Source organism: Felis catus, chromosome A1, assembly GCF_018350175.1.
Source record: "Felis catus isolate Fca126 chromosome A1, F.catus_Fca126_mat1.0, whole genome shotgun sequence".
Taxonomy (NCBI): domain Eukaryota; kingdom Metazoa; phylum Chordata; class Mammalia; order Carnivora; family Felidae; genus Felis; species Felis catus.
In genome coordinates, this window is record NC_058368.1 from 128,556,959 (window position 1) to 128,570,120 (window position 13,162).

Here is a 13,162-nt window from a genome sequence, read left to right on the forward strand (position 1 = left end):
GCAGCAAGTGGATACAGACGATTATGCCCTAGACACTAGGTACTTCCATCTCCATGACTCAGATGGCCTCACTGCTGGTCAGTGCTACCCAGTCAATGGATTCAACTCCCATGGCACTGGGAGGGTGGTCACCCCTAATCCCCTTCAGAGGGAACTTTCTGTCCTGGACTTCAGGTGGTCCACCAACGTGGGGAAATATATCAAGTGCTCCCTTTAGATTGGGATATCAGGGCAATACCCAACAACAAAAAAACAACGCAATGCAGAAGCCACCAAGCTGCAAGTGCACCAAAATCAGGGGTGCCCTTTCACGCAGGGGTTACTGACTGTTAGATATAGTTTTAAGCCAAGAGCAGTTTGAGGACGTATCATTTCCATTTGGTGTCAAATCACCCAGCTTGTTGTGCCAACTGTGTTAAGATTTTTACGTGGGATTTGTTCTCAGCAGGTATGGTAAGATATACAGACACAGAGAAGATGGTCATGATGGAAGAAGTTTATACTCACAAATCCCTAAAACCAGGAGACCTGGCACACCATGCTATGCAGGGCCACAGGAGAAGGGCCAGGATTGGTCAGGAGGCCTCCTCTCAAAGGGAAGGGCAAAGAATGGGTCAAAACCTTTACTGGAATTTTTGTGGGAAGGATTGAGTGAGGCAGGGTAGGTACACCAAGTTTAGTGTTGGATAGTTTGAATAATTTCAGTAGACCGTGGCATACAAGGGTGGCCCTAGGATGAATTAGGGTAGGGAGAATATTGCCTTGGTGTATGAGGGTTGGGGATATGGACTCTGGATTGGTTGGTTTGTATATGAAAGGCAGGCTCCCAAGGGAGTCCTGTGTTATCCCTAGGAATTAGCTAGTCTTGGGAGAGGGCAGTGTCACCAGGATCAAGGCCCCAAAGGCCAGAGTATAAGGAATACAGAAAACAACAAAAATATAGACAAATGCCTATTTATACCAAATAACAAGGACTCCTATGAGCTTTAACTGGAAACAAAATCAAGACAGAACTGTATACATTCCATTTTTGCAAAATAAAAATACTTCCCCATCTATATCTATATAGGTCCATATAGGATTGTAAAATGTGAAATGACACACACACATACTTGGTTAATAATGTGGACTGTTGTCAGGGATGGGGAGAGAGATGCTCATGTGGGAGGAGAGGAACTTCCATGACAGCAACAACATGCCAAACATCCCATTATGTAAAATTATGTTATAAAAAGATGCATGGAAGAATGGCCACCAAAATGTTAGTAGTAGTTACCTTAGGGTGATATGGTTCCAGGTGACTGTTCAAAAGTCATTTGAATTATTTATAAGGAGCATGTATATTTATGGAACTAGAAAGAAGCAATACAGTTATTTGTGGCTTAGAGGAAGACTTCTTTTTAAATTAAAAAAGAAATTCCAATTTTAATGATAATTTAGCTGTCACTGGACAGTTAAGAAGGAAACAATACCCACACAAAACAGTCGCATTTTAAAAGTTTCATCAACAGAGACACAGAGGTACTCAGGATTGATGGTCATCCTTCCTCATCACTGCTGCTCCATGCATCTTCAAATGCTGGATTTAACTGTGATTTGGTTGTAGGCTAAAAAAGGGAAGGAAAAGGAAAATTTGATTGTCTTACCTCATAATTTTAAGCTCACAATAGTTATGAAATATATCAAATGAAAAGCAATTACAGTATTCTGAAAGTAAATAAAATTGTTCATTTAAAATAAAATACAATGTATGTGGGCATTATGAACCAAATTTGTGTCTTATTCTGCAGCTTTTACATTTGCTACAAGAAACACCCCACATACAATGTAAGGCAATGTAGCTTCATTTTAAATAGGCCAGAATGTATCCAAATTATCTGTGTTTCCTTCAAAGTAGTCACCTTACAAACATATACATAAATGCATTTATGTATATACCATGATGCTGCTATGTTTCTGCACGTCTTTGGAATTATGTGAAGAAGACAGCACATTAACATCCATGTTAATGGATGCTAAGAATGGACTCAGGTCTACGGTCTGACCTGATAGCCCAAGATATTAATGTTGGCAACTTTTTATTATTTAAGTGGACTTGACTTCACAAATAAGCAAATATCCATATAAGGGGAATAAGATGTTCATCAAACTAAGTAACACCATCTTTGGTCCGAAGACCAAAGTTATTAAGTAGTGAGGTTTGTTTGTTTGTTTGTTTGTTTTAGATAGCTGGTAAAGTAGCTCAGAAGTATATGAAAAATGTGTCAAAAGTGGTAACATATTTGTCATCAGCATATAGGTTTTCCAGGGAGTTTTCTTTTCAAGATAACATGCATTTGGATGGTGTTTATTTAAAACAACAAAACAGGGGTGCCTAGGTGGCTCAGTTGGTTAAGCATCTGACTCTTGATTTTGGCTCAGATCATGAGCTCATGGTTTGTGAGACTGAGCCATGAGTAGGGCTCTGCTGACAGTGCAGAGCATGCTTGGGATTCTCTCTCTCTCTCCCTCTCTCTCTGTACCTCCCCCACTTGTGCTTGCTCTTTCTCTCTCATTCAAAATATATATATATATATATATATATATATATATATATATATATATATATATATACATATATATATATGTATATATATATATATATAAAAACAACAAAACATTACAGTATTCTTATAAGTTTAGAGTTGTACCTAATAAAAGTAATCAGCAATTAGAGGAATATTATCTGTGACATTTCAAATCTATTCACTTTCTGAGGAAAGTTTTTGTTTTTATTTTTTTTAATGTTTATTTATTTTTGAGAGAGTGAGCAGGGGAGGGGTGGAGAGAGAGGGAGACACAGAATCTGAAGCAGGCTCCAGGCTCCAAGCTATCAGCACAGAGACTGATGCGGGGCTCGAACTCACGAACCGTGAGATCATGACCTGAGCCAAACTTGGACGCTTGAATGAGCAACACAGGTGCCCCATGAAGAAAGGTTTTGAATAGCAAACTTCCTATTCTGGGGCAAATGACTCAAGGGCTTTAAGAAGGTCTCATTTTTTTTGAGTATCTGGGTATTATGAACCAAATTTGTGTCTTATTCTGCAGCTTTTACATTTGCTACAAGTGTGTTCAGACCCCAAACCCAATAATGTATTAGCACCAAGGCTACTCTTAAATAATTTGAGATAGTGCCTTGTACAACATACAGCAATGTTTTATGTTAAGAGCAACCCCTGTGTCTAAGCATGCTCATCACCTTTTTGATATGATGACTCAGAATCTTATAATTTAAACAATGATAACAGTAGAAAAGTGAGCATTTCCAGTAAATTCCCCAAGTATCAGTCAGGATAGTTAGAAAATGACATATTAATTTAAGTATTCTTTATGGCTGTTAAAGCTATAGATCAGAATCTATTACTAAACCTAATGTTTGCTACTGTCACCATTATTAAACCTTATGTTGGCTATCATCACTTAGTTGTATAAACAAAATTCCATTATATCTCAAATGTCCAGATAAAAAAACTATTGCCAAACCTCAGCTATCTATCAGCAGTCCACTGATATGCAGTCAATGATTGTAACACACTGAAGTCTGTTCATTTATTTTTTCATACAAATGTTCACTGAATTTCCTATCTTCCTAGGTTTATAATTTAACTATTAAGTTAGGTTGTTTAGTGAGTGTTAATTTAAAGATGTATATCTCTTAACTATAGAGAACAAACTGATGGTTACCAGAGGAGAGGTGGATGCAGGGATGGGTGAAATAGGTGAAGGGGATTAAAAGTACACTTATCATGATGAGCAATGAGGAATATATAGAATTGTTGAATCACTATGTTGTACACCTGAAACTAACATAACACTGTATGTTAACTATACTGGAACTAAAATTTAAAAAATAAAGATGTATTGTCCTTGGGGGTTAGGTGATTTCTTCTCCCCTACTCTATCTTTAGAAGTCTTTAACTCTGCTTAGATATAGTCTTAGATATGTCTCCCCTACTCTATCTTTAGAAGTCTTTAACTCTGCTTAGATATAGTCTTAGATATGTCCCCAAAATGTCCCTTAGTGGATAAGTCACACAAAGGTCATGCCTCCTAACTCTACTATGGAAGCCCAAGATATAACTTATTAGATATTTAAATTTCATTTGAAGACTCAAGAGAGATGCAAAATTACATTTTATTGTAAGTTATTGTTATTACAGTGAACAAAGAAGTGAAAATAATTATGTGAAAATTGAAATGAAATACTGATCAATTTTGATAAATACTGCACTAATACACAAATACTATAAATTTTGCTGTTTATAGTAGTAAAGGATAATATAAATGCATTACAGTACTATCATTACAGTTACATTTTATTGCTAGAAACATCACAAATAAGACACACTTGTAATTAAAAGCTATAGTAGAAATGTCGTATATAGATATGGTACCCATATTATTGTTTGCGACTCACAGATGCAGTATAGCTACCATCTATTATTTAAGTTTTCTCTATAATATCTGCTAGTGGACATCCTTCCCATGCTTGAACATATCCACCTCAACCTCACCAGGTTGCCTGTTCTACTGACAGATCGTTGTAAATGTTATGGAGATAGAAAACCATGATTTAGAGTGGATCTAGTCCAGGTCCAAATAATGGGAAAGGAGAAGAAAACCAAACCTTACATCTACCCCATATACACCTTGATATATTCTAAATTTCTTATTGGTCATTACTGAAAATCCTCTACAGACAGAGTACAGGGCTGTCTATGTCAGCAAGTGATTTTATAGTCACCCATGAAAAACAGGACTTTGAACTATGTAAGTCCACTTACATGCAGATTTTTTTGGATAAATACAGTACAGTATTGTTCTGTTTTTTTTAGTTTATTTTGAGACAGTGCATGGGAGGGGCAGAGAAGGAGAGCGAGAGAGAGAGAGAGTTCCAAGCAGGCTCTGCACTGTCAATGTGGAGCCCAATGTGGGATTCAAACTCATGAACCGTGAGATCATGACCTGAGCTAAAATCAAGAGTCAGATGCTCAACCGACTAAGCCACCCAGGCGCCTCATACAGTACAATATTGTAAATGTATTTTCTCTTCCTTATGATTTTCTTAAGAGCATTTTATTCTCTCTAGCTTACTTTATTGTAAAAATACAGTTTATTATACATATACAAAATACATGTTAACTGACCGTTTTACGTTATGGGTAAGGCTTCCGATCAAAAGTTGTCTATTAGTAGATAAGCTATGAAGGACTCAAAAGTCACATAAGGATTTTTAATTGCATGGGGGTGTGTGTCAGTATCTGAATCCCCCTGATTGTTTAGGGTCAAATGTATATATCTATAAAGTGGTAAATAAAACATCTATGTACTGTGTGACTATCAAAATAAAGTAAGATTCTTTAACATTTTTTTTTTTAAATGTTTATTTCTTTTTGATAGAGAGAGATATAGTGTGAGCAGGGGAAGGGCAGATAGAGAAGGAGAGACACAAAATCCAAAGCAGGCTCCAGGTTCTGAGTTTATAGCACAGAACCCCACCCGGGGCTCGAACTCACGAACTGTGAGATCATGACCTAAGCTGAACTTGGATGCTTAACCAACTGAGCCACCCAGGCACCCCAAAATACAAAATCAATGTACAGAAATCAGTTGCATTTCTATATACCAATAATGAAATAACAGAGAAATCAAGAAATCGATCCCATTTACAATTGTACCAAGAACCATAAAATACCTAGGAATAAACCTAACCAAAGATGTAAAAGATATGTATGCTGAAAACTATGGAAAACTTATGAAAGAAAATGAATACACAAAGATATGGAAAAACATTCCATGATCATGGATTAGAAGAACAAATATTGTTAAAATGTCAATACTACCCAAAGCAATCTACACATTCATTGCAATCCCAATCAAAATTGCACCGGCATTCTTCTCAAAGCTAGAACAAACAATTCTAAAATTTGTATGGAACCAGAGAAGACCCTGAATAGCCAAAGTAATGTTGAAAAAGAAAATCAAAATGGGAGGCATCACAATCCCAGACTTCAGCCTCTACTACAAAGCTGTAATCATCAAGACAGTATAGTATTGGCACAAAAACACATAGACCAATGGAACAGAATAGAGAACCCAGAATTGGACCCACAAATGTACGGCCAACTAATCTTTGACAAAGCAGGAAAGAATATCCAATGGAAAAAAGACAGTCTCTTTAACAAATGGTGCTGGGAGAACTGGACAGCAACATGCAGAAGAGAAAGTGGACCACTTTCTTACACCATGCACAAAAATAAACTCAAAATGGATGAAAGACCTAAATGTGAGATGAAACCACCAAAACCCTAAAGAAGAAAGCAGGCAACAACCTCTTTGACCTCAGCTGCAGCAATTTCTTGCTCGACACGTCTCCAAAAGCAAGGGAAATAAAAGCAAAAATGAACTATTGGGACCTCATCAAGACGAAAAGCTTCTGCACTGCAAAGGAAACAATTAACGAAACTAAAAGGCAACGGATGGAGTGGGAGAAAATATTTGCAAATGACGTATCAGATAAAGGGCTAGTATCCAAAATCTATAAAGAATTTACCAAACTCAACACCCAAAAAACAAATAATCCAGTGAAGAAATGGGCAGGAGACATGAATAGACACTTTTCCAAAGAAGACATCCAGATGGCAAACAGACATATGAAAAGATACTCAACATCACTCATCATCAGGGAAATTCAAAACAAAACCACATTGAGATACCACCTCACACCGGTCAGGGGGCGAAAATTAACAACTCAGGAAACAACAGATGTTGGCTAGGATGTGGAGAAAGGCTAACCCTCTTGCACTTTTGGTGTGAATGCAAACTGGTGCAGCTGCACTGGAAAAGAGTATGAAGGTTCCTCAAAAAATTAAAAATAGATCTACCCTATGACCTAGCAATAGCACTACCAGGAATTTATCCAAAGGACACAGGAGTGCTGATTCACAGGGGCAGATGTACCCCAGTGTTTATAGCAGCACTTTCAACAATAGCCAAATTATGGAAAGAGCCCAAATGTGCATCAACCGATGAATGGATAAAGAAGACATGGTTTATATATACAATGGAATACTACTTGGCAATGAGAAAGTATGAAATCCTGCCATTTGCAACAATGTGGATGGAACTAGAGGGTATTATGCTAAGTGAAATAAGTCAGTCAGAGAAAGAAATAGATCATATGTTTTCACTCATATGTGGAACTTGAGAAACTTAACAGAAGACCTTGGGGGAAGGGGAAAAAATAGTTACAGAGAGGAAGGAAGGTAAACCATAACAGACTCTTAAATACAGAGAACAAACTGAGGGTTGATGGAGTGGGGGGTAAGGAGAGGGGAAAATGCGTAATGGGCACTGAGGAGGGCATTTGTTGGGATGAGCACTGGATGTTGTATGGAAGTGATGAATTACGGGAATCTACCCCCAAAACCGAGAACACGCTGTATGCACTGTACGTTAGCTAACTTGACAATAAATTATATTAAAAAAATAAATAAGCAAACAAACAAACAAACTTAAAAAAATAAAGTATGATTCTTGATGAGAGGTCAGATTTAAACTATAATGTAGCCACCTTATAGGTCTTAGGCAGGGAAAAATGGTTAGGAGTTATATAGGCTTGCCTTGACCATGACCAAGTTTCAGGAAGAGGGCAAAAGGAAGGCAGAGTACTCAGAATATAAAAAAACAACCTGCCACTTAAATAATACATTAATCTATGCTTAAGATCATAAAACCTGTCTCTATTACCCAATGCCCTCCAATTTCTTATGGTAGCTAAATTCCTCCTCTATTTTGGATATCAGAAGAAATACCTCTAATATGTTGGTTGATAGGGAAATAAATCTAATCTCAAGGGTGGATTTGAAAGGAAACTGAAGAACAATCTGCTTCATGATTCTGGTATTTGGTGATATCGTAAACCTGTCCCTGATCCATAATGGATGGCAGAACAGGGATTCAAACCCAGTTACCAGTATTATTATTAGTTTACCTAAAACTGAAGACTAAGTGAGTGTGTGTGTACGTATGTATGGCTGTGTTCTGTTTTGAAGCATATTACTGCACATTTCTTGGAAACTGCAGCATCATTTATTTGATAGCTGAGATACAAACACTTAAAAATATGAGTTAAATAGTAAATACACACGTGAGGAGTAGGGTTTGGTGAAGATGGACTTCTCCTGGGATCTGCATCATGATCACAGTCATGTGCTACCTACATTCACAGGAATCTTTTGAACTAAAGTTTTGTGAAAATCATCTTAGACATACCATTTTATGAAAATGATGTCTACCTTAAAGCGTATAAACAGATTTTAAAAGACAAGGTTTTATTGGTCTAAAACTTAAATATAAGGCTAACTTGTTTTTCGGGCATCTCTATTTGCTTTCCTACTTCAGTTTAATTTCCCATATGCAAAAATCCTTCTAGATGAGGAGTTCAAACTATCACTACAACTACACAGTAAGAAATAAATAAGCCACCAGAGGCAAAGACTACCTTCATAAATTAAGCAATTTAGTTTTCTTCTAATATCCTTTCTCCATATGTAAGTCATAGATTTAATTTATTTTTATTGTTTTCATTTGGTAAATGATTGTTATACTTCCTAACATAGGCTGTAGTGTTTTAACTTGGATTTAATGTACACAGTAATTCCCAAACAGCAGGACACAGCAATTAAATAATGCAAAATAAATGGCTAAACCAAAGTATTTGGTCATATAAGCTTGCTACAGAAGAGCATCCAGTCATTTAAAAGCAGCTGTACACTAAAACTAATCAAAGCCATAATAAACCAAATTAGACATGTGGTGAAATCTGACAATATCCATACAGCATTTGGCCAGGTGCTTGAAGATTCATCATTGCATTTTTCTTCTCTTTCATTTGGATTAGGGCCAAAAGAAAATAATTCACAGGCTTTCCACTGCAGTAACCAAAGCAGTTGCAAATTTAGGTATGAAATACATTTTTCAATAGCTGCTAAATGGCATCAACTACCCCCATAAAAACTCATTTCCATGTGATTTTGGAGAGTCATGTTTTCATAAAGGAACTAAATATATGAAAGATATTTTCAGAATTTTAAACTTGCTCTATCAATAACTTTCATCTCCATTTAGGATGCTTTGTTTTTATACTATGACTTGGTAAGATTAAGTCAAGGTGTTTCTAACTGAATTATTTATATTTTAATCTTTAAAACATTATATACGTAAATGTTGGTTTTAGATATCTGACTTCTTATATCCTAAAACTTAAGATAAACAGGGATGATTAACAGTGCTTAGTAAAAGAATCTTTGGTGGGAAAGATATCACTTTTGGACAGCGTAATACAGAGTAAAAAAAATACAGAAGCTACTACCTAAGACCAGGGAGCATGTCCTATTCATCTTTGTTTACATACTGCATTTTTTAAAAGTTAATTAATTTATTTAGAGAAAGAGAGAGCATGCACATGTGTATGCACACAAGCGGGGGAGGGGCTTATGTGACATAGGGGTTGAAGTGAACATAGAAAAATCCCAAGCAGATTCCACACCATCGGTGCAGAGCATGATGCGGGGCTTCAACTCATGAACTGTGAGATCATGACCTGAGCCAAGATCAAGAGTTGGAGGCTTAATCGACTGTGCCATCTAGGCATCCCTACCTACTACATTTTATTCCCATGATCATAGGTCATATTTATACCAATTTATACTACTAACAGACTGCTCTTAGGAGTGTAAGTTGGTAAAATTTGAGAGTGTGAATAAAGAGGCTTAAAAATGTTGTATATGGTAACTCAAGACATAAAATCTACTTCTAGGAATTTATCCAAATAAGCAATCAGAAATATAAACAATTTATGAACAGATATTTACCTTGATTTGTTTATAATTATTAAAAGAAATGTATCCTAATATGTAAATATTTAAGTAAATTGTGATATATAGATGAAAGCATGCTATATTATTAAAAAAAATTTACAAAGAGTTATTAATGACATGGAAAAAAGACTCATTATTGAGTCAAGTAGAATGCCAAGTCCTACGTCCAAGTATATTAACTATGTTTAAAAAAAAACACATATGCATAGGGAAAAAAAACAATGAAATAAATGAAAGTTTTAATAGTAATCCAATTTTAGAAATTTATGTCATTCTTTCAATATTTTTCTGGATTTTCCAAATGTGTTATAACAGGCAAATTATTTTCAGTCTGAAAACAGCAAGAAATACCTTAAAAGTCTCTCTCATATGAACTAAATTAATAAAACTACCTTCTTTATGATTTACAAGTCACTGTATAAGTTGTATAAATATGACTTACCTCATCATTATCAGGAACTGGTTCATATAAGGATGGAACCCAAGCAAGTATATTGCAGTCTCTGCTACCACTATAAAGTTCCTGTAACACAGAAAGGAAACATGATTGTGGGTCAATTTAAAGCTGGTGCCAATCTGAAATGAACTACATCATTTAAATAATTAATTCTTACGTTAGACCATTTAGATTAATTGTATTTCTACTCCCCAAAGAAAGTGAGCTGATGCCCTTTGTTTACTTACTTAAGATGCAGTAAAGCCGTGTTCTGTATTTTAAAATATTGTTAGGATATGTCAGAGCTTGCTAATGTGAAAATTTCACAAGAAGATTCAACAACCTAGTGGTTTTTATCAATCATAGTATTCATTTATTTCAAGTGTCAGAGTAGAAAGAGAAAAAAAATGGAATTAAGAGTTTGTCCTTCTCTGCTAACAAATGAATTTTAATAAGGACATCCATAAAGAAACCATATGAGTTTCTAGCTAATAGGCCAGAAGTTCACAAAAAATATTATTTAGCTCATTATTTAGCTGCCTAACTAGCTACTGTTCAACAGAAGAGCTTTAAGAACCATATGCCATGCTTATTGAGAAGTTTCTTTTATAAGGGAAAGCTTGGGCTGATGCACAGTCTGTCAATGTCTTTATGAATATGCTGTTTACACACGCCTGAACAATGTTCATTCCCTTCCCCAAAAGAACTTAAAGAATGGGGCGCCTGGGTGGCTCAGTGGGTTAAGCATCCGACTTTGGCTCAGGTCATTACCTCATGGTTCATGAGTTTGAGCTCCATGTTGGGATCTGTGCTCACAGCTCAGAGCCTGGAGCCTGCTTCTGATTCTGTGTCTCCCTCTCTTTATGCCCCTCCCCTTCTCATGCTTTCTCTCACTCAAAAATAAATAAAACATTAAAAAAAATTTAAGAACTTAAGGAATGTCATATTGCTAGTACTAAAAACATTCCTATGGGGCAGTGAAATAGATACTCTCATATAAAGATGGTATAAATTGGCATGATCTTTTTGGAGAAGGGAATCTCAATACATGTCAAAAGTTTTTGTATGCATTTCTAAATTTTTTTTAACATTTATTTATTTTTGAGAGACAGAGAGAGACAGAGCACGAGGAGAAGAGGGAGACACAGAATCCAAAGCAGGCTCCAGCTCCGAGCTGTCAGCACAGAGCCTGACGCAGGGCTTGAACTCACAAACTGCGAGACCATGACGTGAGCCGAAGTCAGTCGCTTAACTGACTGAGCCACCCGGATTCCCCTGTATGTGTTTCTAAGAAGTCATGCCAAAGACATGCATGAAACTCAAGGATATTAGCAGTATTATATTTAAATAAAATATGGAAATAAATGTCCAAGAGTAGGGTAATGGTTTATATATAAATTTATGTTGCATTCATAAGATGGGATATTATATAACCATTACATTTGCTTTTATTTTTTTTAATTTACATCCAAATTAGTTAGCATATAGCGCAACAATGATTTTATGAGTAGATTCCTTAACACCCCTTACCCATTTAGCCCATCCCCCTTCCCATACCCCCTCCAGTAACCCTCTGTTTGTTCTCCATATTTATGAGTCTCTTATGTTTTGTCCCTCTCCCTGTTTTTATATTATTTTTGTTTCCCTTCCCTCATGTTCATCTGTTTTGTCTCTTAAAGTCCTCATATGAGTGAAGTGATATGATTTTTGTCTTTCTCTGACTAATTTCACTTAGCATAATACCCTCCAGTTCCATCCACGTAGTTGCAAATGGCAAGATTTCATTCTTTTTGATTGTTGAGTAATACTCCATTGTGTGTGTGTGTATATGTATATATATATACACCACACACACCACATCTTCTTTATCCATTCATTCATCGATGGACATTTGGGTCCTTTCCATACTTTGGCTATTGTTGATAGTGCTACTATAAACACTGGGTGCATGTGTCCCTTCGAAACAACACACCTGTATCCCGTGGATAAATACCTAGTAGTGCAATTGCTGGGTCGTAGGGTAGTTCTATTTTTAGTTTTTTGAGGAACCTCCATACTGTTTTCCAGAGTGGCTGCACCAGCTTGCATTCCCACCAACAATGCAAAAGAGATCCTCTTTCTCCGCATTCACCAACATCTGTTGTTGCCTGAGTTGTTAATGTTAGCCATTCTGACAGGTGTCAGGTGGTATCTCATTGTGGTTTCCATTTGTATTTCCCTGATGATGAGTGATGTTGAGCATTTTTTCACGTGTCAGTTTGGCCATCTGAATGTCTTCTTTGGAGAAGTGTCTATTCATGTCTTTTGCCCATTTCTTCACTGGATTCTTTGTTTTTTGGGTGTTGAATTTGATAAGTTCTTTACAGATTTTGGATACTAACCCTTTATCTGATACATCATTTGCAAATATCTTCTCCCATTCTGTCGGTTGCCTTTTAGTTTTCCTGATTGTTTCCTTCAATGTGCAGAAGCTTTTTATTTTGATGAGGTCCCAGTAGTTCATTTTTGCTTTTGTTTCCCTTACCTCCGGAGACAAGAGGCAAGAAGTTGAGTAAGTTGAGTAAGAAGTTGCTGTGGCCAAGATCAAAGAGGCTTTTGCCTGTTTTCTCCTCGAGGATTTTGATGGCTTCCTGTCTTACATTGAGGTCTTTCATCCATTTTGAGTTTATTTTTGTGAATGGTGTAAGAAAGTGGTCCAGGTTCATTCTTCTGCATGTCACTGTCCAGTTTTCCCAGCATCATTTGCTGAAGAGACTGTCTTTATTCCATTGGATATTCTTTCCTGCTTTGTCAAAGATTAGTT

The 13,162-nt window shown here is 36.3% G+C and overlaps 1 protein-coding gene across 7 annotated transcripts in view; it reads right to left on the reverse strand.

Moving 5' to 3' along the window:
* Positions 1 to 938: 938 nt before the first annotated feature.
* ERCC8 (ERCC excision repair 8, CSA ubiquitin ligase complex subunit) overlaps positions 939 to 13,162 on the reverse strand; it is a 62,231-nt gene continuing 50,007 nt past the window's right edge. For all 7 annotated transcript variants that reach the window (XM_045061069.1, XM_045061065.1, XM_045061071.1 and 4 more), the window contains 2 exons: positions 10,366 to 10,446; positions 939 to 1,607 (listed from right to left, as the gene is read on the reverse strand). In XM_045061069.1, the coding sequence (XP_044917004.1) occupies positions 1,539 to 1,607; positions 10,366 to 10,446 (150 nt within the window). In that variant the 3' untranslated portion in view covers positions 939 to 1,538. The remainder of the gene's footprint in view (positions 1,608 to 10,365; positions 10,447 to 13,162) is intronic.